Source organism: Pyricularia oryzae, chromosome 2 (genome assembly GCF_000002495.2).
Source record: "Pyricularia oryzae 70-15 chromosome 2, whole genome shotgun sequence".
Lineage (NCBI taxonomy): Eukaryota > Fungi > Ascomycota > Sordariomycetes > Magnaporthales > Pyriculariaceae > Pyricularia > Pyricularia oryzae.
This window is the reverse complement of record NC_017850.1, coordinates 5,924,848-5,949,426: the sequence shown is the minus strand read 5'-3', so window position 1 is coordinate 5,949,426 and position 24,579 is coordinate 5,924,848. Positions and strand designations below refer to the sequence as shown.

Here is a 24,579-nt window from a genome sequence, read left to right as displayed (position 1 = left end):
TTAAAGTCTCCGCCACGCCTTACCCGATCGACCTAAGTAGCAACGTCAAGGTCCCAAGTAAGCTTGAGTTGTAGCCAATTAATTATTAGCAGTGCGGAAGCTTCGCACAACTCCTTAGTAAGAGCTCCTAGATTAGCACAATACATATTCATGTGCAGGGTAGGTTCAGGAGTAATGATGCTATACTCCTGTCACAGCATAACTATCCAGAGCCAAAGACCGTCACCACCCCTGAGCTTCCTCCAACGCAAAACTGATTCCCCCAGCCGCCTTCCCTCCATGCCAGACAGCTCATGATATTCTTACGCCCCTTCTCCTTCCCATCCCGCCCGACCGCACGCCTCCTCCGCTCCCCGGCCCCATTCGCAGCCGCAGTCCATGGAACCTTGAGCGTGGCGACGACCTCACCGGTAAGAATATCCCAAGCCCAGACCTTGCCGTCCTGATCGGCGGTGTCGTCCGCGCCGGCATCGCAGCTCAGCTCGTCGCCGGCGACGACGAACCTCTCCCCCGCGCCGAGCAAGCTCTGCACGCGGAGGCTCTCGTTCCGCCACCTGCCCTCGGCGCGGTACGTGCGCAGACAGGTGCCAGCGGCGCGGTCCATCAGGCGCAGGGAGCTGTCGAGCGAGCCGACGAGGAGCGCGTTGCCGTCCCGCGAGAGGCAGAGGCTGGTGACGCTGGGACCGACAACGTCGACGACGCACCGGCCCATGCGGACATCGTAGGTGCGGACGCGGCCGTCCACGCTGCCCACCACGACCTCGGCGTCGCGCACCGCCAGCGCCGAGATGCCGTCGCGCGAGTCCGTCAGGGTATGGATCGGCTTGGATCCATTGCCGCCGCCCTTGCAGTCCCAGAGCTTGACCGTCGTGTCGAAGCCTCCGCTGACGAGGACCGAGTCGCCGTCGCCGCCGAACGCCACGCAGTTGACCCGGCTCGAGTGCCCGTCGTTGCTGAACCGCCGCAGCGTTGTAGCAGTCGCCACGTCCCACAGGAAGACGGTGCGGTCGCCGCCGCTCGAGGCGAAGCGCGCATTGTCCCCCGCGACTGCGAGGGATAGGACCTCGTACCCATGCGCCGAATAGGTCTGGATCAGACGGCCTTCTGGCAGGGATCCATCGGCGGCAGAGGTCGTCGGCTGTGGATTATACAGTCGGATTGAGCGGTCAGCCGAGCCGGTGAGAATGTACGTGCCTGGCGATGCTGAGTATGCGACAGCATGAATGGGTCCTTTTGGTCTTTGCCGTCAGCGATTCAGCTTTGAACTTGATGATCTATTCTTTGATATCAGTACTTACCGTTTGAGCCTACAAGCTGCGACACAGGCTTTCCAGGAAATGCCATCTTGTCGGTTGACTACTCCATCCCGCGTAGCCTGAAAATGCTCTTTTGAGCTTTGAGATTTGAGGAGGATCTCAGAACTGAAGGCACGCGTTGTCACCTCGATTATTGTGCAGGAACTAACTGAGTTTGTGGATCCGTGCAACAAATTCAGGATGCAAAAGTTGCATTTAATTCAAGTTGGCACAGCTCACGTGATGGTGGTTCAAAGAAACGAAGTTGAATTGAACCGTTCAACTTGCGAATACGGCTGGCTTTGAACCTGATATTTCATAATAATTCACAAGACAAAATCTAGCGTTGTGATCAATCAATGCACCGTCACAGAAGCTGATGTAGCAGCTAGCGTTCACACCTGAAGACGTGTTTTAATGTAGTCTAGAATTTAAATTGAGCCTGTTTCTCATTGGCAACGGCCATGTGTACCAGGAGTGGATCCTGGAGTATTACGTGGGTATTTGACGTACAAAAGATTATGTGAAGAAGAAAAAGAAAAAAGAAACGAAAATCAACCCAACTTTTGTCTACCGCATAATTTTCTCTACTCCTTCAGAGGCTTGTAAAGCTTGGTCTTGATCCAAGCCATTAACGCATTGTCCCCCCATTCTTCCCAACTTTTCCACAACTCGTCGTCAAGTTTGCTGAAACCTTGGCGACGGCAGCACTTCATCACCTCCCTAGCAACGACTAAGGAAGCGTCCTGGACCCTGTCGATGCGGGGGTAGATCAGACCGGTGGCGATCTCATCGGCGTTCAGGCAGTTGGCAAGGGCCTCGGCAGAAGTGTAGACCATCTCGTCAGTGACCCTGCTGGCCTTAGCGAGGATAGCACCCAGTCCGATACCAGGGAAGACGTAGACGTTGTTTCCCTGGTTGGGGTAGTACGTCGTTGCGCTGTCACCGTTCTTGACGGTGTGGGGTGCGAAGGGAGAACCCGAGGCGAAGATGACGGTTCCATCAGTCCAGTCAATGGCTTGGCTGAAGGTGCACTCGGCCTTGGTGAGGGGGTTGCTCAGGGGGAAGAGGATGGGGCGGCGGTTTCTGTGGCCAGCAGCGTCGACGCTAGCCTTGAGACCGCGGACGATGCTCTCAGTGAAGACACCGAAGGTAGCAGTCAGACCGACCAGGGCGCTAGGGCGGGCGAACTCGATAACATCCTCCAGGGTCTGGAACTGATGGCCGTTGTTGTCGTCCCTGGCAAAGTAGCGCTTGTGAGAAGGAAGCTTGGCTCCGTCGAACCTGTCGCTGGTGATAAGTCCCTTGGTGTCGACCAGGTAGAACTTGTCCTTGGCCTCTTGCTCGGACATGCCGTGAGCATTGCGGTAGTAGTCTACAAGTTGACGAGCCACACCGGCGCCGGCACTTCCGGCGCCCATAAAGACAAGACGCTGCTCCTCAACCGGAACGTTGCTCAGCTTGACGGCGTTGATGTATCCGGCGAGAACCACGGCTCCGGTACCCTATATCAGGGGCAAGTGTCAAGGTTAGTGTATACACGACCGAGCACGGACCGATCGCCAGACTAGGCAGGTGCTATACAGCACAAGACTAAGGGGCCACACATACCTGGATGTCATCGTTGAACATGCAGTTCAGCTTGGGGTCGAACCGGTAACGGTCCAGGTAGTTGAAGGCCTTCTCGGTCTCAAAATCCTCAAACTGGACAACCATGTTGGGGTAGACCTCCTTGATGGAGTGCATGACCTCGTCGCAGAAGTCCTGCTGCTCCTGGACAGAGGGACGCTTGGAGCGCAGACCAAGGTAGAGAGGGTCGCGCAGGTTCTCCTCCTGTGATGTCTTTGGTTAGACTCCGGGCTCTACCAGATCTAACTTTCGATGGAAGCACTTACGTTGTTGGTGCCACAGTCGATGACAATGGGCAACTGCTTGGAGGGGTGGATACCGGCAGCGGCAGTGTACAGCGCAAGCTTTCCAATGCTGATACCGACACCGTTGATGCCGAGGTCGCCCAGACCCAGGATACGAGAACCGTCCGTGATGACACAGATCTCAGGGTTGGGGTAGGGCCAGTTCGCCAGCATGGTCTTGATAGACTTTCGCTGCTTAATCGAAATGTACAAGGCCTCCGGGCGGGTGAAGAGGGAAGAGTACTGCGATATGTCAGTTTTCTGCTATGCGACACCGAGGACCAAAAGACACTGCTGGCAGAAGCTTGCGACGTACCTGAAGGCAGACATCTCCGATGGTGGGCGTGTAGACAAGCGGCATGAGCTCGCGCACATTGTCCATCAGGAGCCTGTAGAAAAGGTCGGTGTTTGAGGACTTAAGGCTCGACAGGTATAGATACCTGTCGACATTGGTAGAGCGCGAGCGGATCATCTTCATGGCGCGGGCGCAGGCAATGTCCTCTGTCTCCATGGTGTGGGGGAGGAGACCAGTGAGGTTCTTGGAGACCCGCTCCTCGGGGGTGAACATCAGGCCTGTCATGGTTGGGATGAACGTCAGCAGTGGTCCATCAATGGATGGGATGACATGCTTGAAGCTGTGCAAGAACTCTTGCGCAAGAAATAAAAGGCTCACCCTTGTTCCACATGGGCTCCCTGATGACCTGGTAACCTGCCGCCTGCGACATTGGGGTGTACTCGGTCTTGATAGCCTGTTGGACGGGAGCGGGAGTTGTGTTACTGTAGCCACGGAGAGTGTCGAGGTTTGCCATCTTGATGCCCTCTTCTATCTGGGCAATGTCTATGGCAGTGGTAGGAGCAGCTTGGTTCATTATGGTAGACCGTCTGGAGATAGACGTCCTATTTGATACCGAGTAGCGGGAAGCAGAGCGGCCCGAACGGGAGGCAGTGGAGGGTGAGGCTGATCGAGGCGTCGAGACTAAATCTGAGCTCGCAGAAGAGTGTGAGTAGGAAGCCATTGGGACCATTTCAAGAAGAAAAGGAGACGGAGGGAGAAGGAAAATTAAGAGGGAAAAACAAGAGACGAGTTGCAGTCAATAAAAGAAAGGGGGACAAGGTACAGAAGGTTATTATTAAAAATCGGACGACGAGAAGTAGTCGGGATGTCGTGTGGGCAGCGGGACGTCCTGACTTTCTTTTAATATAACGCGGGAAAACCCTGGTTGGGAATACCAAGGGGGAAGTGAGCTTTTGTGGGGCACTTTAAAGAAGCACTAGGGAGGAGTTTTGAGATGTTTCACCACCTTACAGGAACCGATACGCCTAGAAAGTGTATCCAGCTGCGATCTTCACTGTCATCGAGGACCTGCTTGGTGGCAGGCTTCTTCCGTTTTGTTTTATGTGTGTCGAAGGGGCGTGTGTGTGGTTGCTTATGAACTTCCCAACACAATGGGCTCGGTATTTGTTATGATGGCATGTATGTAATACAGCAGGAGGAATAAGAAGGAATTCCTGACACGAACACACATCACGAGGCCGTTGACCGGGGCTTTTATGATCGGATCCGGTATCCTTCTTTTTTTTTTTTTTTTTTTTTTTTTTTTTGCTGAGGTAGGGGCGTCTCGCGCAACAAAAAAGGCCACAAAGTCGATCGCTTGACGCCTGCCGCCTTGGTGTGAGGGCTGACAGCAACGCAGAAAAAAAGAAAAAGCTAACCCGTCCAGGGTACCTTTAGCAGCTACCTAGCTACCCGACGAAGCGCACTCTGCTAGCAACAGCCTTGCAGGTACCTGCAAGGGTCCGACCCTTTGGACCTCCGCAGATTTTTAGCGGAGCCCTGTCCTACCCACCTAGGCTGTCTTGTCCCTGGGGGACGGACACTGGTGGGGATGCTCGGTGAGGGCCAGGAACTGGAGGATTCTTGATCCAAGAGAGCTCCGCTTTCGGGAGTTTGTTGCGACGCAATCAAGTCACGTTTGCCCACTGGAGTAGCAACGAGTTTCCGATTGTCTGACCGAAAGATTGCGATACGCCCTTCTGGTCTTTTCCAAATTGCTTTACCACCCAAACTACTGCATAGGGGGCTCGAGGTAACGGCATCCTTTTCCGAAACATTGGCTGGCTATTCGTAACGTGCGAAGGGGATCTGCCGTGGCCTCAGTTCCTACTCCTAGTGAGCTACGAGCTCCGCTGATCGGACTTAGCACGTCCTGCAAACAAGTCCTATTTTTCTCGTAAAGATTTATGCTTACGGTAGACTAGTTACTTCGTACTTTCTTTCCCTGACCTCGTGCGCGGCTTGACAGCGGAGCTTGTGGTATTTCGTACGTAAGAGTATGGGGACTTGGGCAATTTCTTCAGCAAATAATCTAACAATAACTTGGGCAAGCCCGCTAAATACAAGAGAAGAAATTGGGAAAAAGAATCTAACAAAAAATTGAACGTAGCCACAAACCGGCCTGAGCAAACGTCGAAACAGGGGACGCGAAGCCGCGAACTTCTTTAACCAATGAACAAGCTTCAATTGCTCCTAGAAACTTTAGAAGAATGGGACGGTGGAGCTCCGCGTGTCGTCCCGAACCCCAACAGCTCCACTCTAGAGGCTACATTCGACAACCATTTCGAAGAAGTAAGTCATCTCGAACATCTCTCCACATTCCCAATTCATTGCGTACCCGGCGAGTCTATCCGTAGCCCCAAGCCGGTGGGTTTTCATACTACGTAACTTGAGGATGGTTTGACCAGACGTCTTTTTTGATGATATTGTTTGTCTTTCATCAATTGTCTCTTATGCAAAGCGCTTGTGGTTTATGTTTGAGGGAAATATATTGTGACGAATACAGTGTGGACCTTGTGCGCTGGCATATCGGAGAAAAAATTGTGTACTGTAAACGGTTGGCTTCATAACAAAAAGCCAACTATTCAAACCCAATTCACAAGAGATCGTCAACGTCCAAACAGCTTGGGATTGAGACTTCAAACAGCTTTCCCCCGACTTTTCCCGATATTGAAGTGGGCGGCAGGGATGCGGCTCATGGGATGACAAGGGTCCCCGTTGGGTTGCAACCCAACCCAAAATGTTCGGACGAACACCCCTGAACGAAAAGGGGAAACGAAAAAAAAAACCCAGAAGAAGAAGAAGAAGCCCCCAAAAAAGGATGTACAACAACTCATTGGTCCGGAAGAGGCAGGGACACGCGACACTCTTTACGGAGTACGTGCGCACCTCCGGAATACTACGGAAGTATGTACTTCGTAACTCCAACTAATAACATACGGATACAAACTCAACCTCCATATACTCCGCACTCCGTATGTACCAAAGGTACCTTTGGAGGGCCCTGCCTGTAATACTGACATGTTCTGACCACCCAGTCTAGTACACATTAGCTTCCAACTTGCATACGCAACATCCCTTCACCGATTATCAACTCACAAAATTATAATAATTATAATAATAATAAAAATATATGAAGAAATAACAGTATACGTACCTAGCACTTCCCAACAAGTTCTGGTTCCGGTCTAATTACCAAGTAATGAGCGTCCCATAGTTGGTCTCGTAGCACCCCGAGAAAAAGGTCGGGACAACGGTCCGCGCTCGGCGGTGATATCCGACCAGAAATCTCTTCTCATTGTGTTATCCAGGCTCCACCCTGTTTTGGATCAGAACAACCCGCCCGCCAAGCGATTGTTGCACCCCTTGTCTGTATCAAGCGAGTTCTGGGGCGTAGGGAGACTACTGTCTGGCGTGCGGGCTGGCTTTTTGGAGGTTTTTTTTTTTCCTGAGTTTTTTTTCTCTCGCTCTGCGCCCGTTACGGGGGCGCCGGCAGACCGACCTTCAAATCTGGAAAGAAAAGCAAATTTGAAGTTTTATTTTGTTTTCTTTCTTTTCTACTGTACAGTACTACCGGTAAGCCATTGTCCCAATCCGACTACGGCTAAAGGTCATCATGGCACCCAAAGGTCCACTCTTCACATTGCTTGATCGGGGCCCCTTTCCCTCGCCTCCCGCTGCCAGAATTCTTTTTCTGTTTTTTCTTCCATCCCGTCCCATCGGTAAAATGTCACCATGGCGTATGCGGGAAACATCTCCAGCTTCCGTGTCTGAGCCATTTGCACGGAATCGCCTTCCTAGCTTCGATCTTGCCAAGAGTTTATGTCGTTACTCCGTAGGGCACGGCTAACCCCATCAATGTGCATGGGGGGATGCTTTGGCCAACTGGCAAAGGTCAACCTATCAACAAATTTTGATCTTGCCTGTGATTTGACGTGTACCGTAGAGCGTAACGGGGCCTGTCTCGGTTGGGTTATCCTAACATGGCCAACAACTCAGCAAACTTGACAGGATGTGTATACGGCGACATGCCTGGTCTTTGGCCCCACTTAACCAACGAACAAACTCTGTCTATCAGAATCTGATTTGGGTAATTATTTCAGATCTTGATCAAGCCAAAGTTGAGATGATCCTTCGTGGGGGTCTCGATAGGGGAGATCTCGAGATGGAGCCATCCGTCCGGGACACAATCGGTTTCTTGGCACGAACAACAGTCGTCTCGGCCGATAGAATGCACAACTACACCGTATCTGACAGTTGCCTAAATCAAGCCACTTTAAGACGCCACAACATCCATCCACTTGTCAAGCGAAACGCACCCTGGAAAGAATCGTATGGTATCGGCGCTTCCTTGCTACCTTGAATTTCCTTTTGTTTACCCCGGCATATGGTTCCAGCTGTCGCCCCTTCAAAGCGCAACACTTATCATTTCAGTAACAAATCCCACAAAGCCTCCTTCTCGATGTAGTCATGGTGGATAATGTTGACAAGCCACAAGTCAGCCCGCAGCGACTCTAGCAGCTTCTCGCTCGGGGAATCCTTTCCGTACACCTTTGCCCACTCTGCCCAGATGCCAAACGCCTCCTCGCTCCAGGCCCGGAAGCTGACCTCCTCGATGATCGTCGGTGTGACGATCTCCTTGCCAGGGAAAACGCCCCAAGTGACGGCGTTCGTACTGCTACCGCTGGGGAGTGGCTGCTCGTCCGCAAACCCGTTACCCGTGGGGGCGCCATCAGGGGCATCGCCGCCGCCATCCGACGATTCGAAATCTCCCTTGGCATTGCTAGCGTAGAAGCAGACAACGTCCTTTTCACTCAGCAGCTTTTCGCGGAGCGCCTTCCAGTCCTTGCTTGGCAGGAACATCTCGACAAAGGCTTTCTGGAAGACGAACCCATTCTGCGGACCCCAGCCAAAAGTCCTGTCGTTGGATCTCAGACCGTTGACGGCAGGCTGACTGGCGACGGTCCACCATCCGCGCGAATTGAGTGCCAACAGCGTGTCACGAATGGTCTCGGTCTCTGCGTTGAATTCCTCCTCGCTCCATGGGATGGCGGGCAGTGCACCTCTTAGGTGGCGCATGAATATGTTGCTGACGTCCTCCACTGTAGCCGGTCTGCCCCAGAGTTGGACGGCCTGTGTCCCCGACATGTGCAAGCTGACTCCGTAGCCGTCGATTTCACCGTAAGCGGGCGAACGAGCATCACCCCATCTTCCGTTGGGGTAGTCGTCCCAAGTTGCCTCCCTACCCAGGACGCCCTCGCCCTCAGAGATGGCGAGGGTGTTGGCGCGGCTGTTGATTGCCTGTGCGGGCACGCTGGCTTCAAACCCGGTAGCTTCGTAGTCTGGGTGGGAAGCTGGGCGGCCACTGCTAACAATAACACGGTTGCGCGGATCGGACCCGATGGTTGACGGTCTGCGGGAGTTGGTGTGCGTTGGCGGGTGAAGTGACGATACCGACAGATGGTCTTTGGCTGGTGTTGCGCCGTTGAGATGGATAGACGGCAAAGCTACGTCGTCAACAACGGCGACTTCATCGTCATCTGGTGTAGTCGCTGGGATGAGGTTTGTACGCTCGACGATGAATGAAACGGCCTTCTCCAGGTTAAGTGTGTAGAAATGGAAGCCTTTGGGGCCAGAGCTTCTGTTCTTGACCTCTTTGACTTGGTCAACCAACTCGCTGATGATATCCACTCCAACCTTCTTGACCTGCTCATCGTCCTTCTTCACCGCGTCCAGACGTGCCATGAGGGGATCTGGTATCTTGGCATGACTGAGCTTGGTCGTCCTCTTGATCATCTGGTAGTTTTGAATGGGCATCAACCCTGGTATGATGGGGATGTCCTTGAAGGCACCGCTTGGGTGCTCTCTCAGGGTCTTCTCAAACTTTTCATATGCACTGATGTCAAAGAAGAGCTGAGTTATTATAAAGTCGGCGCCGGCCTGCGTTTTCTCCACCAAATATGGCAGGTCATGCTCCAGACTCTGGTTGGTTGGATGGCTCTCCTCGGCGTGGCCCTCCGGATAGGCGGCAACACCGACGCAAAAGTAGTCTCCATGGTTCAGCTTTATGTATCGGACCAGATCAATTGCCCAGGTGAATTCGTTGACGTCTCCCTCCGAGTCGTCGGGAATGGCGTACTCCCCCGGGCGAGGCGGGTCACCCCTGAGCGCCAAGATATTCCTGATACCCAAGGCTTTGGCATCCTCCAGCGCTTTGTCAATCAGCTTTCGGCTCATGTTCGTGCAAGTAAGATGCAAACATGTGGTCAAAGCAAGTTCTCGCTGGCAGATCTCTGCCAGCTCCAGAGACTTCTGGGCGGTTGAACCACCGGCACCCCAAGTAACGTTGACAAAGAGGGGACGAAGGGCGCGAGCCATTCGGTCAAGACGATCCCGTAGGTTGGAGAAACCCATGGCTGTCTTTGGAGGGAAGAACTCTAGGGAAAAATAAGAGGCATCTGGCGGCAATGCCGCTATCTTGTCTGTGATCTTGTCCATGATGCTGATGGGCTGTGATGATTCGGAGCCGATGTTTGTTGCTCAATGGCGAAAGAGCAGAAATGTCCAATATGTGATGGGCAGGAAGAGCGAATCGATTTCTACCTCACAGTAGCGTCGTCCTCAATTCGCGGTGGGCAATCCTGAGGCTCAAGATATGGAGGCCCTGGAAGCCAATTCCTTGTTGATGCTAGATCGAGTCACGAGGTGCGACTGGATCTGCGATTGAAAACTGATGCGGGGCACCGACACAGGGCGAGGGGTATAACTTTTTGATCTATTTTAGAAAAGCCAGGAAAGTGGATTATGGGTATGATGATAAAATCAAAAGAAACTAAGAGACAAAAATATGTTTTGATCTGCAGCCTGAGTGATTGTCCGTAAATTGCAAATTGACAGGTGAAAAACAACAAAACTTGACATTAGAGAAGGGGGGTAAAAAATCGCCTGTGACGTGGATCTATACCAAAACCCATTTTCTTCGACCCCCTAAATGCGCTCGGCAGTTGCCGTCAGTCGCACCAGGCTTGCGGTGGTTGCTGAATAGCACTTGGCCCCACAGTGCTTTTTGGGTGGGTGATACATTGTCCGCACTTGGTTGCCCATTGCCAACTGATACAGGTATCACTTAATACGTATTGTGTAATCTTTTTAAGAATCGTAAAATACTATAAGTACCTGCATGCCTACCTAACTACGTATCTATGTATGATACACTGAGATCTTACCTAGGCTGGGATATGTCGTTCAAATATCAAGGGGAACATCCATCCTCAACACCAAAACAGCTCTAGGTCTAGACTAGTTCTAGTTCTAGTTAAGCAACAAACCATCTGTCAACCCGGTCGCGGCCTTGCTCTATTGGAGGCAGCACTTGAAAGCAACAGCGGGCTAACGGGTACTTCTGTATTGAATTCAAGTATGCATTGTCTTATAGCCGTTACGTTGAAATTTAAGAGACCGGGATAGTGATTTGCTTACTCCAGGTTCACACTTAAAACAACGAATTATCAGTGAGATGTACACATGGATAAAAGATCAGGGAAATCCGTTGAAAGGTCAAGTGTTCAGAAATGTCATAGATGCCATGGGTCATCGTCATTTGTAACCATTGACCGGAACGTAGCTTTGCTCGTAGACATAGCAGTCCACAGGCCAGGTTTCATTAGATTACCAGATAACTGTTGTCATCGTTACAGCCTCGAGAGTGCAAACAACATAGAAAAGACTTACATACCTTTACCTGCATAATAATCGCCGAGTATGGCGGAGAGATTTCTCGGAAAGACCGTAATTACTCCCAGAATGCAGGCGTTATCTAGCGCATGTTTATATATAGATAGGCAGTCAAAGTCATCGAAGGAAGCATATCCCAGGGGAGAGAATGTCCAGATCTTGTTTCAGGTCATCATCGGCTCATGGCAGCCACTCAAATGGGGCTCTCGGGATGATGGTTTTATACAAGGGCAATTTAGAGGAGTTAATCTCGACATCACCGTCCCAGATCGGCAGCACCATTGAGCGCGAAGTTGCGGGCTGACTGTCGATTTGTTTTATGATTTTGGGATCTGTGGCCGTGGTGGAAAAAAAAAAAAAGAGAAGAGTCTCGGAATTCCACCCTGCGGCCGTCGAAGACTAAAAGGACGAAAAAAAAAAACCGAGGGCCCACCGAGGAGTGGTTTCTGCCACGGCGCTAATTTCACCGCCTGGTACGTTTCTTAGCCGTTGGGCGGGGCCACGCCTCAGTTGCACAAATCAGCTGCGTAGTTTGATCTACCGAGTGGAGAACCCTGACTACGGTACCTCAGAACAGGCAGAGGGGGGATGGTGTTAGGTAAGCCAAGGTCCCTCCCAGTCGTCAGAGGCGTCAGAGAAAAACTGCAGTGGAGCGCGCTTCTCCAATGCGCGCGGCGGGCAAAGCCAGCCATGGATCCGATGTCTTTGCTGGGCTGGACTGGGCTCAGTCACTGGCTGGCTGGCTCCAGTATTTGTGAAGGCCACCACTTTGGGGTTGCAAAGCAAAGAAAAATTGACCCCCAATCCTTACAACACAAAGTCTGCAACGCATCGATCTGTTGGTTCTGACTGAAACTTCAAGATCATTTCCTGCATCACAAAAAAAGATAGATACCCAAAGACTCACTGCCACATTTCGCTCCAAATTTCATCCGTATAGCAATTTTGTCAGCAAGCCACCAGCCGCCCTACCAAGAACACAAGCTCTCATCCGACCGACGCACGCTTCAATTCGACTACGGCATCCAGTACCTCCTTACCAAAAATTACGACCACACTTGATAAACCGAAGCAAGGCGGCGCCACACAGAAAAACACACACGCCTACGACATTATACCGCGATAAACACACTCTTTCAGACCCGCAACGATCCCACGATTTCCTGCACGTTGATGCACTGAACTAGCATTCAGTTGCATATCACAGCGTTAACGATTTTGTCCGGCCGCAAACAAGCTTACAACACTGCTGCGATCTGGAGCGTCCCGAGGTCCCCCCTTTCCCGGATAGATCGAGGCCGAGTCGCGATTGAGAGGACAGCTTTTGCGAGGAGGAGAGTCGGCTACTCGAGGACGCCCTCACTACATTCTTTTTAGTCGCATTCCACGGCCCTTCGCCCTTTGTCTTCATGGATAACCTATGGAGTCGCCGGACACAGTATGTAACCCCCTGCATTGTGCGTCTTGCGGAGCTCCTCTTTGTGGTTGCATCCAATCTCCGTCTGCCGCCCAGTCGTGGCTTTAACCTTACGCGCTGCCTATGCTGACAAAGTCACCAACCACCACCCTTCAAACAGCTCCAGCAAGCTTTCGCTATCCACAGCCGGCGGCGGCAACAGTGATACTCCATCCCATCCCGCGAACGCAGCCACCCGCAATGGCTCTTTCTCCAGGCGCCTGGGCGGTGACAGCTCAGCGCACGGCGGCAAGGCTCAGGCTCCGTTCAACTCGGCCATGACGCCCGGAGGCACCCTCATGTCGCCGGGCGTCGGCGGCGCGAGCAGCGCCTTCGGCCTAGGTTCTGGCGCGTTCGCATCCTTCGGGTCGGCCAAGACGCCCAAGTCACCAGGGAACCCGTTCGACGCCGCCATGGGCCTCAGCCAAAAGACCCCTGGGTTGGAGAAGAGCGCCAAGGAAGGTGGGCTGGGTGGGGGCGGCACGGGCGTCAAGGCGGCGTCGGCCAAGGGCACATCTTCGGTGACGGGAGGGCCCTCACGGCACCCTCTGCGCACGCCGTGGGTATTCTGGTTCCGGCCGCCCATAAGCAAGGCGAACGGCTACATTGAGTACGAAAAGACGCTGCACGCTATGGCGGAGGTGGGCACGGTCGAGGACTTTTTTGCCGTGTATGCGCACCTCAAGAGGCCCTCTACCCTCCCGTTGGTCTCGGATTATCACCTTTTCAAGAAGGATATCCGGCCGATCTGGGAAGACAACGAAAACCGGGCAGGTGGAAAGTGGATCGTGCGGCTCAAGAAGGGAGTGGCGGATCGGTACTGGGAGGACTTGCTGCTGGCTATAGTGGGCGACCAGTTCTCCGACGCCAGCGAAGAGGTCTGTGGTGCGGTGCTGAGCGTCAGGAATGGTGAGGATATTTTGAGCGTCTGGGTCCGCAGGGACGGCGGCAAGGTTGTAAAGATCCGGTATGTGGACTACTTAAATCTTGCAAGTGCCATGCCAACCCTCGTACTAACAAATTATGTCACAGCGAAACGATGAAGCGGATCCTCGGCTTCCCTCCCGACACCAAGATTGAGTGGAAGAGCCACGAAGGGTCTCTCCAACAACGTACTGCACTGGATGAAGTGCGCCGCGAGAGGAACGCGGAGAAGCGTAAACAAAATCAGCAGCAGCAACAGCAGTATGGCAGTGGTCAAGGGGATGACCAGAAACAGCAGCAGTCGCAAAGCCAACAGCAGGGCAGCGGCGCGACTCAATAGTTACAAGCTTGTCCTTGCCCGATGCCCGAGAGGCATCAGGCATCAAGCTTAGTTTTTAACTTTTTTTCCCCCCGATGATCCTGCCCATTTGCGCCCACAATATTTCGCCACGTCATTGATCCGCAGTATACCATTTTCCTACTCCCATATCCAGGGACTCCCGTGTATTCGTACCATTCTGAAAGCATTCATGCTTCAGGTGGGTTTGGCATCTTTGTTGTGTATACTACCAGATCATATGTTTCTTTGAATCACACTGCCTTTTTTCGGCGTCGGCGGAATCCGCCGAGTCGGGAGCGAGGAATTTCTACGGCTATGTACTATGGCTTGTGTTTTGTGGTGGGATGGGTACGGTGATGCTGGGACGTGGAATTGCATCAACACTTGGCATAGGGGATATTCAAAATCATCTCGGATGCATATACCTTTTTTTTTTCTTTTTTTCTTTTTGGGCAGGATTCTCTCTTGTTGTTTTCTCCCCATTCCCCATTTCTTGTGCTATGAGCTATGAGTTACTTGTTAGCGTATTGAGGCGAAAGCATTGATGTTTTCCTGCGGCTTCTGTCTTGCGTTCGTTTTCTTTCCACTTCTTACTGGTATTCCAGGTTCTAACTCAGCCGTGGGTTCACATCGCTTTCGACGCCCGGGGAGAAATTCTGCTGTATTTGTACTGTAAAGTCAGGCTCATTGAATGAATGACAAGGAGGACAATCAATTCCCGCCAATGACTGCATTACCGAATAACAGGATTGCGTATGCTATGCACGTACTGTCAATATTTATATGCATTGACCACACATTGGACTACTTGGCCTATCTTTCTACTTGTCTACCTGCCCACCTACCTACATAACCTAATTCCATACTACCGACCTAGGTACTTACCTGCTTACCTACCTACCTATCTGATTACCTTGGTACCTACGAGGCCACCCTCTTCCTAAGCGCACACGTGGGTGATATAAGGCTGGAAAAAAAAGAAGAAAAAAAGAATTGGCACTTCGTCATTGATGCATGCATGTCCGTCTAGTTTCCTGTATGAACAATCACTATGGGAGATTGTACAAACTAATCAATGGTAACCAAGCGCCTGTCAAAGCTGGCTCTTATTAAACCACACAAAGATTATATACATATTTTTTTTGAGTTTCCTATCAAGCCTACGCAGCCTTCCCTTTCCTCTTTGGATCCCTCTTCCTTTCCCATACCTGTAGGTACGTCTCGCCGAGGTAAAGCAGCTCTCCGCGGATCTTGTCGACAAAGAGATCCTGACAGACGATCCACTCGTCCCTTGCGCGATCCCTGAGCTGGACCTTCCAGGTCTTGCGCTCCTCGCTCGAGTCGGCGACGTCGTCCTTTGCCTTGACGGCCTCGTGGACGACATTTGCGACGAGCTCGTAGATGATGGGCTCGCCCGTAGCCGGGTGGTGGTTGGGGTCAGGCTCCACGTAGGGGGAGACGTCGAGCGTCTCCGGGTCAAAGGTGACGATGGTGGGGTTGCGCTCCGACACAAACTTGTTCTGGCTGAAGCGCTTGACGTGCAGGACCAGGTAGGGCGGCAGCGGGTGCATGAGGCGGTAGCGGCGGCGGTGATTCATGTGCTCCTGGGCCGAGACGCCGTCGTACTTTGCCATGATGGTGGTGAGGGCGACCTGCGGGATGATGCTGCGCTCCTCGTCGTCGTCCTGGAACAGTGGCGCGGGCGGCAGGTCGAGCGTCAGCAGGAGGAAGCGCGACACGTCCACCTTGACCTCTGCGTCCTCGAACCGCAGCCGGTCGTCGGCGTCGGCCTTGGCCGTGATGGCCTGTGACTCGACCTTGACCTTGCCCTGGAACACGCGCTGGACCATACTGCTGCCGGGCTTGGTGCGGGAGCCGCCGAGGCCGAGGTGGAGGTTGTTGAGGAACCACGACAAAAAGTCAACGGGGTCCGACTGCGCCGTCAGGGTGAAGCGCTTGTTGGACCGCAGCGAGACCTCCTGCAGCAGCTCATGGGGCGAGACGTGGGCCTTGAACGCGCGCGGGTTCCAGATCTTGCGGAAGAGCGTCGCCGTCCGCCTGACCAGCTCGCTCTGGCTCTGCGACAGGTCCTCGAGCAGGAAAAAGTTGCGCAGCGGCGGCACGTGCGCCAGCGCCTGCACCACGACGTTGAGGTAGTCGTTCTCCTTGATGTTGTTCATGCCTACAAATCCCGGCGCGTACTCCTTGCCCGCCAACGTGCGCGCCATCGGCGCCTTGCCGGGCCTATCCAGACGCGCAACCTCGTCCCTAGTGTAGCGCGGGTCCGAGACGTACTTGACGTCGTCCAGGGATGAGCTGCGCACCTCGTAGCCCTCGGGTAGGACGTAGACCTTTTGCGTCTGCATGTTGATGAAGACGTGGTGGTTCTCGTCGAGAGCGTGAAAGTAGGCGTGTGACTTGGGTCCTCGTCCCTGGTAGTACTTGCCGCATACCAGGCAGGCGTAGACGTTGATGTTGGATAAGCTGACCGAGCAGAGCTTCTCAAAGTCGAAGTCGAGCACGTTGCGGTCGACCGTGTCCAGGTACAGATCATCGTAGCCTGCAGTAGGGGCGGATTGTCTCAATGGTGCGGCTGTCGCTGCTGGGCTCTCGTCGTCGTCGTCGTTGTCGAACTCGTCTGCTTCGGCAGTGGCGCCATTATTGTTTGTGCTATCGTTGCCATTGCTGTTTTCTAATGTTTGCCTTGGTTCTGGCACTTGTTCCCTAGACCCTGTGTCGAGGTCCGTATCATCGTCGTTGTCGAGCCGAGACTTTTTGGATGCTGGCGAGTCGACGCCCGTCAATTCCTCTAGTGCCTCTGATGCATTCCTCTTCCTTGCAGCTGTCGCCATCTTTGCTGCGCCGCCGATTTGAACGCGCGCAAGGTTGTGTCTGGTATAAGCTCCGGCGCTGGAAGATTTTTCACAAGCGAAAGACTGGCGCGTTGTGGCCTAGATCGGGTAGACAGATAGTTGGTTATACGTTGTTACGTTAGGAGCTAGCTGCCGTCAAGATGTTAAGCACTACTGCAATGAAAGTCTGCACGAGTTTAGGCTCCTGCATCGACAGGGAATGGCGCGTTGCCGGTCCCACATTTCAGATAGAACGACTCCCCAATGGCTCCTAATCGCACCACCATAGCTCCAAAGCTTCATTGAAAGGAACCGAGCTCCATTCTTACAAGATGAGATTTTTGAATTATTATTTTCGCACCCAGTAATCATATTCTTTACGCTCATGCCAACAACGAATCCACGGCACATCTCAAAGAACAGCCGCATTTCATTTGCTATGAGTATAACCATTTGTCCAGCTTTTCTTTTTTTTCTTTTTTTCTTTCCTGGTCTTCGTACATCATGCCGCAACCGATCAAGTATTCAAAACCAAACAAGTAAATCCAACCAAGAAAATCAAAGAATTCCTGGGTATATCTCTTGGCAGGCGCCTTAGCTTGCAGAGAAATGAGGGGGGAATATGCTCAAGATCATATCCTGCAAATATTAATCAATACTCCAAAAGACAAACATAACACCCTCTACCACACAACTCTCGTCTCCCTGAGTCTCCTATCAGGTGCTCCCGGATACAGCCCTCTGGTTCCACACTTCAGCACAGCGACGTGCGAGCGCAGATCAAACTCCGCCGACCTGAGAAGCACACGTTTATCTTCGGGAACGACGCGCATGGCGGCAACTCTCTCTGCCGAGGCTGAAATCGACCCGTTTCCAGCGCTGCTGCTGCTCTCAAGTCGCGCGTCCCACCTCGCATTCCCGCCGGGGCCCAATGGTATGTCACTGTCAAAGCTCCCCCGCTGTCCCTGACCGGCCGAACGTTGCTTCGGCGATGAGAACGACGCGATTGGGACCTCAGTAGGGCTCGCGTGTGGAGTTGGCAAATGAGACGCGCGAGTTATGTCCAGTTCATCTTCATGGATCGCCTCCTCATCCACGGACTCCTCCAGCTCCATGATCCACGTGCCGATCTGTGCTGTGAGCTGACTGTCCCACATGCCTTCCCTCCTTGCACTGCTTCGTAGCAACTGGATAGCCTGCCGCCTGATGATGTGGTCACGCGACTTGGCTGCAACGACGTACAATGGCGGCACGATGCCAAGGTCAGCGCTGAAGCTGGGTTTGACGTGGTGCACCGTATATTCTTGGCCGCCCAGCATGTCGAACGAATGACCAAAGTCGCCGCTGACATGCTGGTGGGCGCAGAAGCTGCGGTCCGGACATCGACGTTCAGCAGCGCGCCTTTCCTCATCTCCGACAACCTCAGATGCCAGGTCGACGATGGTCCTGAAGTAAGGCTTGTAATTGTCGAAATCCATCTCATTATGCTTAAAGGTCATATGAAACAGTATCTCACCCATAATCTGGAACATCTTGAGAACAGAAATTCCTGCCTTCTCCTGGCTGGTGATACCAGGTGCTGTCCTGGACGCAAGTATGTGATCGAATGCGTGAGCCCAGCTGTGGATGCGGGCAGCAAAGGCCTTGCCGTATATCATCATGGTCTGGGGCAGGAGGTTGGGAGGGCCATTCGCCAACTGTGCCATCGACTCGGTGGCGCGGAGTAACTGTTCACATAGCGTGTCCCACGCGACCCTTGCCTCTATGAGCGATGAGAACCGCTCAGGTATGGGCTCCTGATGAATAGATACTGGGGTTCCGCCAGATTCGCCTGGCGACGCAGGATTGGCTGGTGCTTGAACCAAATGGATGACATATGGTTCGGGAAAGTGGAAGGCCATGTCGTACGACTTGGCCTGGATGGCCAGCCGCGTGAACATCTGCAAAAGCTCGTCCTCGACGGGCTCCTCTGGCCTCGCCAGCATGGCCTTTCTCCGTTCGGCACGGAGTATCTCCAGCAGACCAAGGCCGCTCCGGATCTGTAATATGGCCTGTCTGTGATCGCCGATGAAAGAGTCAAAACATGCCAGCAGAACACTGGCCATGAGCCGTGTCCTATTTGACCTGTGATCGTTGCTGTTCATGGGGAGGCTGACTTGTGCCATCAAGGCCTTGTGGTATTGCTGTATCGCCACTTCCCAGTGAATATGGGCAGCCTCCTGGCCGCGTGGGCTGCCCGGAGCGTGCCCACTAGACGATGGAGAGCCAGGTGGCGACTCTGTGAACTTTTCCAACGCCTTATAGAGGGCACCCAGAGCCACTACGGCATGCTTGACGGCGGCAGAGTCATGACACTCCCGGAGTACGGTCTGGGTCCAGAACACATTGTCGAAATAGCCCGATAGCTCGCCAGCCGTGTTGGAGCGGAACAACTGGAAGTACTGACCTTCCTGCAGATCAAACGTGAGGCCAGGTGCAGGGGTCTGGTATAGCGCCGGGCGCTGGGGTCGACGGCGTGGGAGCAGTTTGATAGATTCGCGGATGATTCGGGGGTTAGCGTTTGTGCTAGCGATCGGGCCGGCGCAGGCAATGTTTGGCTTGGGCGCTATGAGGACCTCTTCGTGAGGTCTGGCGCTATGTGCCGGTGGCGGATAGCCAGTGCACGTCTTCTTGGACCGAGTGCATTGCGTGCAAGCGGGTCGCTTTTCGTCACATTTGATTCTTCGTAATCTGTATGGGCGTCATTGTCGTCGAGTTAGTCTGGACGAACCCACGACAGGCGGACAGGCATATACCGAATGCAACGGTTAGGTAGGTAGGTGGAAAAAAAAGTTTATGAAAATCGGGTATGAAGATTGGTGATATTAAGTAGTAGTAGTATACTAAGGAAGGCAGGTACATATGCTAGATGCTAAGGTGGTTGCTCAGGCAAGGTAAATGCTGGGTTTCCATTCCATTGTACATCGTAGTGGAGAAGGGATGAACATGGATGAAGTTGGGATAGAAGGTAGGAACGAAGGGATCGGATCGGACCGCTCAAAGGCACGTGCGACGAAGGAAGAGCCGATGATCCGGAGTAGTATAAAATAGAAATGGAGTGAAATAAATGCATTGACATACTTGCAGTTCTTACACCCCGTCTTTGTTTTCGGTTTGCTCTGCCGCATCCGCCTTGTTGGAACGCAGGCATCATCGCCTTGTTGTGTCGGCACCGAGGGCACCACCATCGTGAGCTGTTGCTAAGCTTCGATTCGCCGCGTCTCCGCTATGATGCACCGGACCCAGCATGGATGGGGTGATTGAATCCAGCTCAACGGCTGCAGCAGATACGAATCAGCTGTTTTAATGTTTTTCTTGGGTCGATACTTTAGGTTGGGTTTCTGGCCAAGAAAGCCGGCAATCTGGAAAAAAATAAAGCCTGTCGGTTGGCTCTCTCCGGTCCAAAAACGATAATTTGTCGCCACTTGTGAGCAGAGGGAACAGTGGCCCGTTCTTATGGAGGATGTTTAACAATCAGGCCACTTCCAATCAGATGGGTCCAATAGCGGTAACTTATTTATCTGCAGTTTCCGCTGGCGGCAGAAGGCGTCAGGTACACAAGGTTATGATGAAGCGAGAACAAAAAAAGGGATGAGCTAGAACAGCACGGGAGTTAGAAAAGCCTCAAGCATGGGGTCACATCACGTCAAGAGTAGGTAGGCGATCGCGTTAAGTTTTAAAGGTGGGTAGGGAAGGAAGGTACCTAGCCCGGTAAGCTAGGTGTGGTTGCCCAGAAAACGAGTCCGTCTGTCATTGGCAATAAGGGGACAGCAAGCGGCAGATGTAGTGTGGATAAAACAATCTGCATTACCTTTTTTTTATTACCTTGTCTTGCACCAGGCATCTTGTCTTTTACTGCTACCACAGCCCGCAGCAGTCCTCAGTCCCGAGCCGACAGAGTAGGATGGGAAGCGATACAGAGTGCCATTGGTGCGCAGGATAGATCGCAAGTAACCCAATTTGCGGACATGTTTCCATATCCGGGTAGGGTTTGCGCTGTCGTGCATGTTTTTTTTTTTTTTTTTTTTTTTTCTTTGGTACTTCTTCATCCTCGATTTCCTTCCTTGCCTTATTATTATATTTTATCCCCTCTTTCCGATTGTTGGGTCAACTGCCACCTTCAGTTTGTGCGACTTGGATCCCAGGTGTTTCTGCAATTATCCATAACTAAAATCCATTGTTTGGTCGAGTTTGGTCAAATAGGTACCCAAGATGCCTAGACGGTCAAGGTACCTACCAATGCAGGTAGGCAGCTCGGTTTTGGAGGAAGGAGGCGAAATGAACGGGGCTTCTGGAGCATGAAAATATCAATGGGCGAAGACCAATCAGAGGTATTATGCTGTACCATTCAAGACGTCGACTCAAGGGAGAACTCGCGTGGATCGGAAAGAGGGGAGAAAAAAGAGCCCGTTACGCCGGCAAAGTGCGGCGGTACTGTACTGTACGCTGCGAAATAACCCCTGTCACGCTGCAACAAAAGACATGGTCGCAGAACGGAGTGGATTTTTTTTTTTTTTTTTTTTTTGCTGCACGCCGATGTGGGATGGCTGTGCCACCGCCGAGCTGCTTTGGTTCAACTGCGTCTAAAAGGCAAGGTCGAGGTACCTGATACTGCTAGCAACCTGTCACATTTCACATTTCAATGTTCCCAGTGACGATGGGTCCGCAACGGTGGCTGTTGAAAAGCTTCCCTCTCATCTTGTGGTACCTAGTGCCGTCCGCGACTTGACAAAAAGTCCACCTAGCGACTTGTAGCACTAGTGATAATAAGTGCAAACAACTGTTGGACAAACCCCGCTGCTTGCTCGGCGGCCAGGGGGCTGTGGGGATTTCTTTTGTTTTTTGCTCCTCGCCGACCTTCGCCTAGACTGCGAAATTTAATCTCCTTGACAAAGTCTTGGCAACGGGCATGAATTCGCATTCGTTTATAACAAGAGCGAGCGGGGGTGGCTGCGTGATGGTAAAGAAAATGAGAGTCATGCATTACAGAGTATCAATACTGACAGAGAAGGTCTACGGATCACTTGAGCTCCTCCCGGTTCACCGACCAGATTCCGTCAAGCCCTTGTTCGTCGCCGAGCGCAACCGTGTCGAGACAAAGAATATCCGCTTACTACCTTGAAATTGGAGCCTGGCTACCCGCCCAGGCTGGAAAGGTAAATATAATTGCTTTTATACTTACCTATCTTGGAACCATATTTTCTGGCTAGAGGGTACTTTGAAATTTGGTGACGGAATACACCAGCCTGTACTCCGCCAGACACACTTCCTCGGCAGGCGGGAGCACTGCGGGGCTCAAACACACTGACAGGCACACACACTCATTGCATCGCCACCATGGTTGCAACGGCACGGAGCGGTATATCCTGTGATTAGTAAACCTTACCATTGGCGATGCTACCTTGATCAGTCGATTTATGACTCGAAACAATTGCCGATCCTGATTTCTGGTCTTCATTCTACTATACCATAGTATACCTTGTTGGATATTGCGGAATGGTTTCAGCGGGAGAGGAAGCAAATAAATGGAGGAGGAAGGAATGGGGGGGACAAAAAGGAAGAAAAATTAAAATAAAAAAGACCCTTCATGCGAACATCACCCCATCCATTTCAGCCCTACGACTCTCGATCAGGCTCCACCCTGACAGTCGTCACTCGCGTGCATATCCCTGTCTGCCTGTCCTTTTTTTCTTTCCACAACCTGCTATCGTTCCCGCTTTCTGGCGGCGCGTCCAGAATCAACCAATGGCATTCCATGAGCTAGCTTGAGCCCCTCATTCGACAAGGATTGGAGGAGAGGGCGAGAGCGAGACTGAGAGGGAGAAAACGTTAGAACCAAAAACCAGAATGGTTTAAAACTGACCAACGACAAGACACAAGTTCACAATCGGCCCAACAGCCCTGCGAACCCCTTTTTTTCTCCCCGATGGCGTGCACGACGCGACATTCAGGGATCGATCAGAATGTTGCTTCCTCTTTCGGACAGCCTTGACGGGCTGATTTTCTGCCGCGTGGCGCCATGTCGCTAGACCCTGCCGCCGGAAAAGACAGACAAAAAAACAAAAGGCTGGGTCGGATTTGCCGGTCGCCTGCAATGAATGGTCTAGGTTGGCAAACCACTAGTCTAGTTCTAGTTCTAGGCTGCAACCAGATATTGATTATTCTGCGGACTTTTATTCCTCACAAAAGTGCCATATTGCAGGATTCAGCTGGTTTCTGGGGAAAGCAGGGCCAGGCATCCATATCGGCAAGCACAGCTTTTTCAAACAGAACACCAGCTGGTCCTCAAGGCCAAGGCCAAGAGGAACCTCGCCTGCTCGCAGCGGTGAGATGTGGGAATACTATGACCTTTTGAAAGATAAAAGCAAGTAGGGTAAAGAACAAATTCAACCCCAGCGCGCCCGCCTCCCCCACGCCCCAAGAAACTTGTCGTCATTTGGCTTTGTTTCTCTGATTTCTTTTTGGCGTCTCTTGGGGTAGAAAGAAAAAAAAGAAAGAAAAAAAACACCGGTTCGTGAGATGTACAACCGCACAGCCCGACTCGGCGGGCAGGGCGTAATGGTATAGGGGGGCCAAGAAGGCCCGAAAACCAGGAGCCGGACCCGGCTCGGCATCGGCGCAGTTTTTTATACCGGTAGTGTTGGGTTCGTCCACCCGCCACCAGCCCCATGGGGCCTGCGATTTGCTTACCTCACTGCGATCAGGCCAAGGCTCCTTTCCTTCACCGAAGCAAAATCGGCCTAAACCAAATTTGCGTTCTGACTGTTGACATCGCTTGTCTTGTTATTGCTGACGTTGCATGGTCCAGATAAATGCGAAGTTATTCCGTAAAGTACCTACCTACATTACTTTATTTTCCCTGTACATTGTTCACGCTAACGCGATGCAAGTGAACCCCCATTGTCCATCCATCCATACGCAATGAAGCAACCACACCAACCACCACCACCCTCCTACTCTTTCCGGGGGAGGCAGTATTCGGTGGCTTGGCATGTGTTGCTGCATTGCTACCTCCTTGTCAGCCGCATTTACATGAGCCACTCTTCGGATTTGGACGTCCTGTTTACATGCCATGTCTAGGCTGCCGTCTTGAGCCTCTAGATACTTTCGCGGCTGGACCTAGTCTTTAAGGGGAGTTTTCACCGAGCAGTTGTCGTCACCACCAGTACAAGTCTATAGTGGTTTTTATGTTGCACCGTCGGGGGATACAATAATCATTTCCGTCATAGTTTCGGTGCAACTAGTGACGTTGACGGAAAGACACGTATTTCGGCAGTGGAATGTCAAACTTTGCTATTTTATGACAAATCAGACGAGGAATTAGGATGCCTGATAGATGTAGGCAAGAAGGTACTATATAGTTGGGTCGGGCACTTGGGAGCAACCCAAGTAAAAGATCAAAGTAGGTACGTGGGTAGGTAGGAAGGTAAGCAAGTAAATAGATAGAAATGTAAACAAGGAGGAAGATAGCAAGACAGGCTCGTTTTTCGCACCAAATTCCATCCAGTACCGCGATGTACTATTTTGATAATCGAGAATGTTTGCTCCACAACAGAAAATGTGACTGACTGCTACTTAGGTAGGTAGGTAATTACTTATCCAACTGAATGGCAAAAAGAAGAAGTAAAAAAGGAGAAGAAAAAAAAAGAAATCAAAGCGACATAGATGCAGGCATGACATTAAACTCCATTT

At 52.1% G+C, this 24,579-nt stretch overlaps 8 protein-coding genes across 8 annotated transcripts; 2 read left to right on the top strand and 6 right to left on the bottom strand.

The window, feature by feature from the left end:
* Nucleotides 1-22: 22 nt before the first annotated feature.
* On the bottom strand, nt 23-1,510 carry MGG_08174 (mitogen-activated protein kinase organizer 1). Its single transcript, XM_003715098.1, has 2 exons — nt 1,299-1,510; nt 23-1,230 (listed from the first exon to the last, which is right to left on the bottom strand). The coding sequence occupies exons 1-2, from the start codon at nt 1,342-1,344 to the stop codon at nt 203-205; spliced, it is 1,074 nt and encodes a 357-aa protein (XP_003715146.1). The 5' UTR covers nt 1,345-1,510; the 3' UTR covers nt 23-202.
* Nucleotides 1,511-1,703: 193 nt separating this feature from the next.
* On the bottom strand, nt 1,704-4,843 carry MGG_08173 (NADP-dependent malic enzyme). The gene is made up of 5 exons (XM_003715097.1): nt 3,882-4,843; nt 3,525-3,781; nt 3,191-3,451; nt 2,907-3,128; nt 1,704-2,800 (listed from the first exon to the last, which is right to left on the bottom strand). Exons 1-5 carry the CDS (start codon nt 4,231-4,233, stop codon nt 1,883-1,885), a joined length of 2,010 nt encoding a protein of 669 aa, XP_003715145.1. The 5' UTR covers nt 4,234-4,843; the 3' UTR covers nt 1,704-1,882.
* On the top strand, nt 4,655-6,759 carry MGG_15833 (uncharacterized protein; the record flags this gene model as incomplete). The annotated part of the gene is made up of 7 exons (XM_003715096.1): nt 4,655-4,682; nt 4,817-4,878; nt 4,992-5,101; nt 5,468-5,529; nt 5,740-5,834; nt 6,336-6,449; nt 6,691-6,759. The coding sequence occupies 7 exons, from the start codon at nt 4,655-4,657 to the stop codon at nt 6,757-6,759; spliced, it is 540 nt and encodes a 179-aa protein (XP_003715144.1).
* Nucleotides 6,760-7,075: 316 nt separating this feature from the next.
* On the bottom strand, nt 7,076-10,521 carry MGG_08171 (methylenetetrahydrofolate reductase 2). The gene has a single exon (XM_003715095.1). The coding sequence runs from the start codon at nt 10,038-10,040 to the stop codon at nt 7,968-7,970; it is 2,073 nt and encodes a 690-aa protein (XP_003715143.1). The 5' UTR covers nt 10,041-10,521; the 3' UTR covers nt 7,076-7,967.
* A 1,520-nt stretch (nt 10,522-12,041) lies between these two features.
* Nucleotides 12,042-14,787, top strand: MGG_08170 (translation initiation factor eIF4E3). Its single transcript, XM_003715094.1, has 3 exons — nt 12,042-12,714; nt 12,854-13,699; nt 13,765-14,787. The coding sequence occupies exons 1-3, from the start codon at nt 12,686-12,688 to the stop codon at nt 13,994-13,996; spliced, it is 1,107 nt and encodes a 368-aa protein (XP_003715142.1). The 5' UTR covers nt 12,042-12,685; the 3' UTR covers nt 13,997-14,787.
* Nucleotides 14,788-14,988: 201 nt separating this feature from the next.
* MGG_08169 (U4/U6.U5 tri-snRNP-associated protein 2) lies at nt 14,989-17,017 on the bottom strand. Its single transcript, XM_003715093.1, has one exon. It carries the CDS (start codon nt 16,846-16,848, stop codon nt 15,157-15,159), a length of 1,692 nt encoding a protein of 563 aa, XP_003715141.1. The 5' UTR covers nt 16,849-17,017; the 3' UTR covers nt 14,989-15,156.
* A 186-nt stretch (nt 17,018-17,203) lies between these two features.
* Nucleotides 17,204-21,255, bottom strand: MGG_08168 (uncharacterized protein). Its single transcript, XM_003715092.1, has 2 exons — nt 19,969-21,255; nt 17,204-19,578 (listed from the first exon to the last, which is right to left on the bottom strand). The coding sequence occupies exons 1-2, from the start codon at nt 20,073-20,075 to the stop codon at nt 17,532-17,534; spliced, it is 2,154 nt and encodes a 717-aa protein (XP_003715140.1). The 5' UTR covers nt 20,076-21,255; the 3' UTR covers nt 17,204-17,531.
* A 1,484-nt stretch (nt 21,256-22,739) lies between these two features.
* MGG_15832 (uncharacterized protein) lies at nt 22,740-23,961 on the bottom strand (the record flags this gene model as incomplete). The annotated part of the gene is made up of 3 exons (XM_003715091.1): nt 22,740-22,976; nt 23,413-23,562; nt 23,845-23,961. 3 exons carry the CDS (start codon nt 23,959-23,961, stop codon nt 22,740-22,742), a joined length of 504 nt encoding a protein of 167 aa, XP_003715139.1.
* Nucleotides 23,962-24,579: the final 618 nt, after the last annotated feature.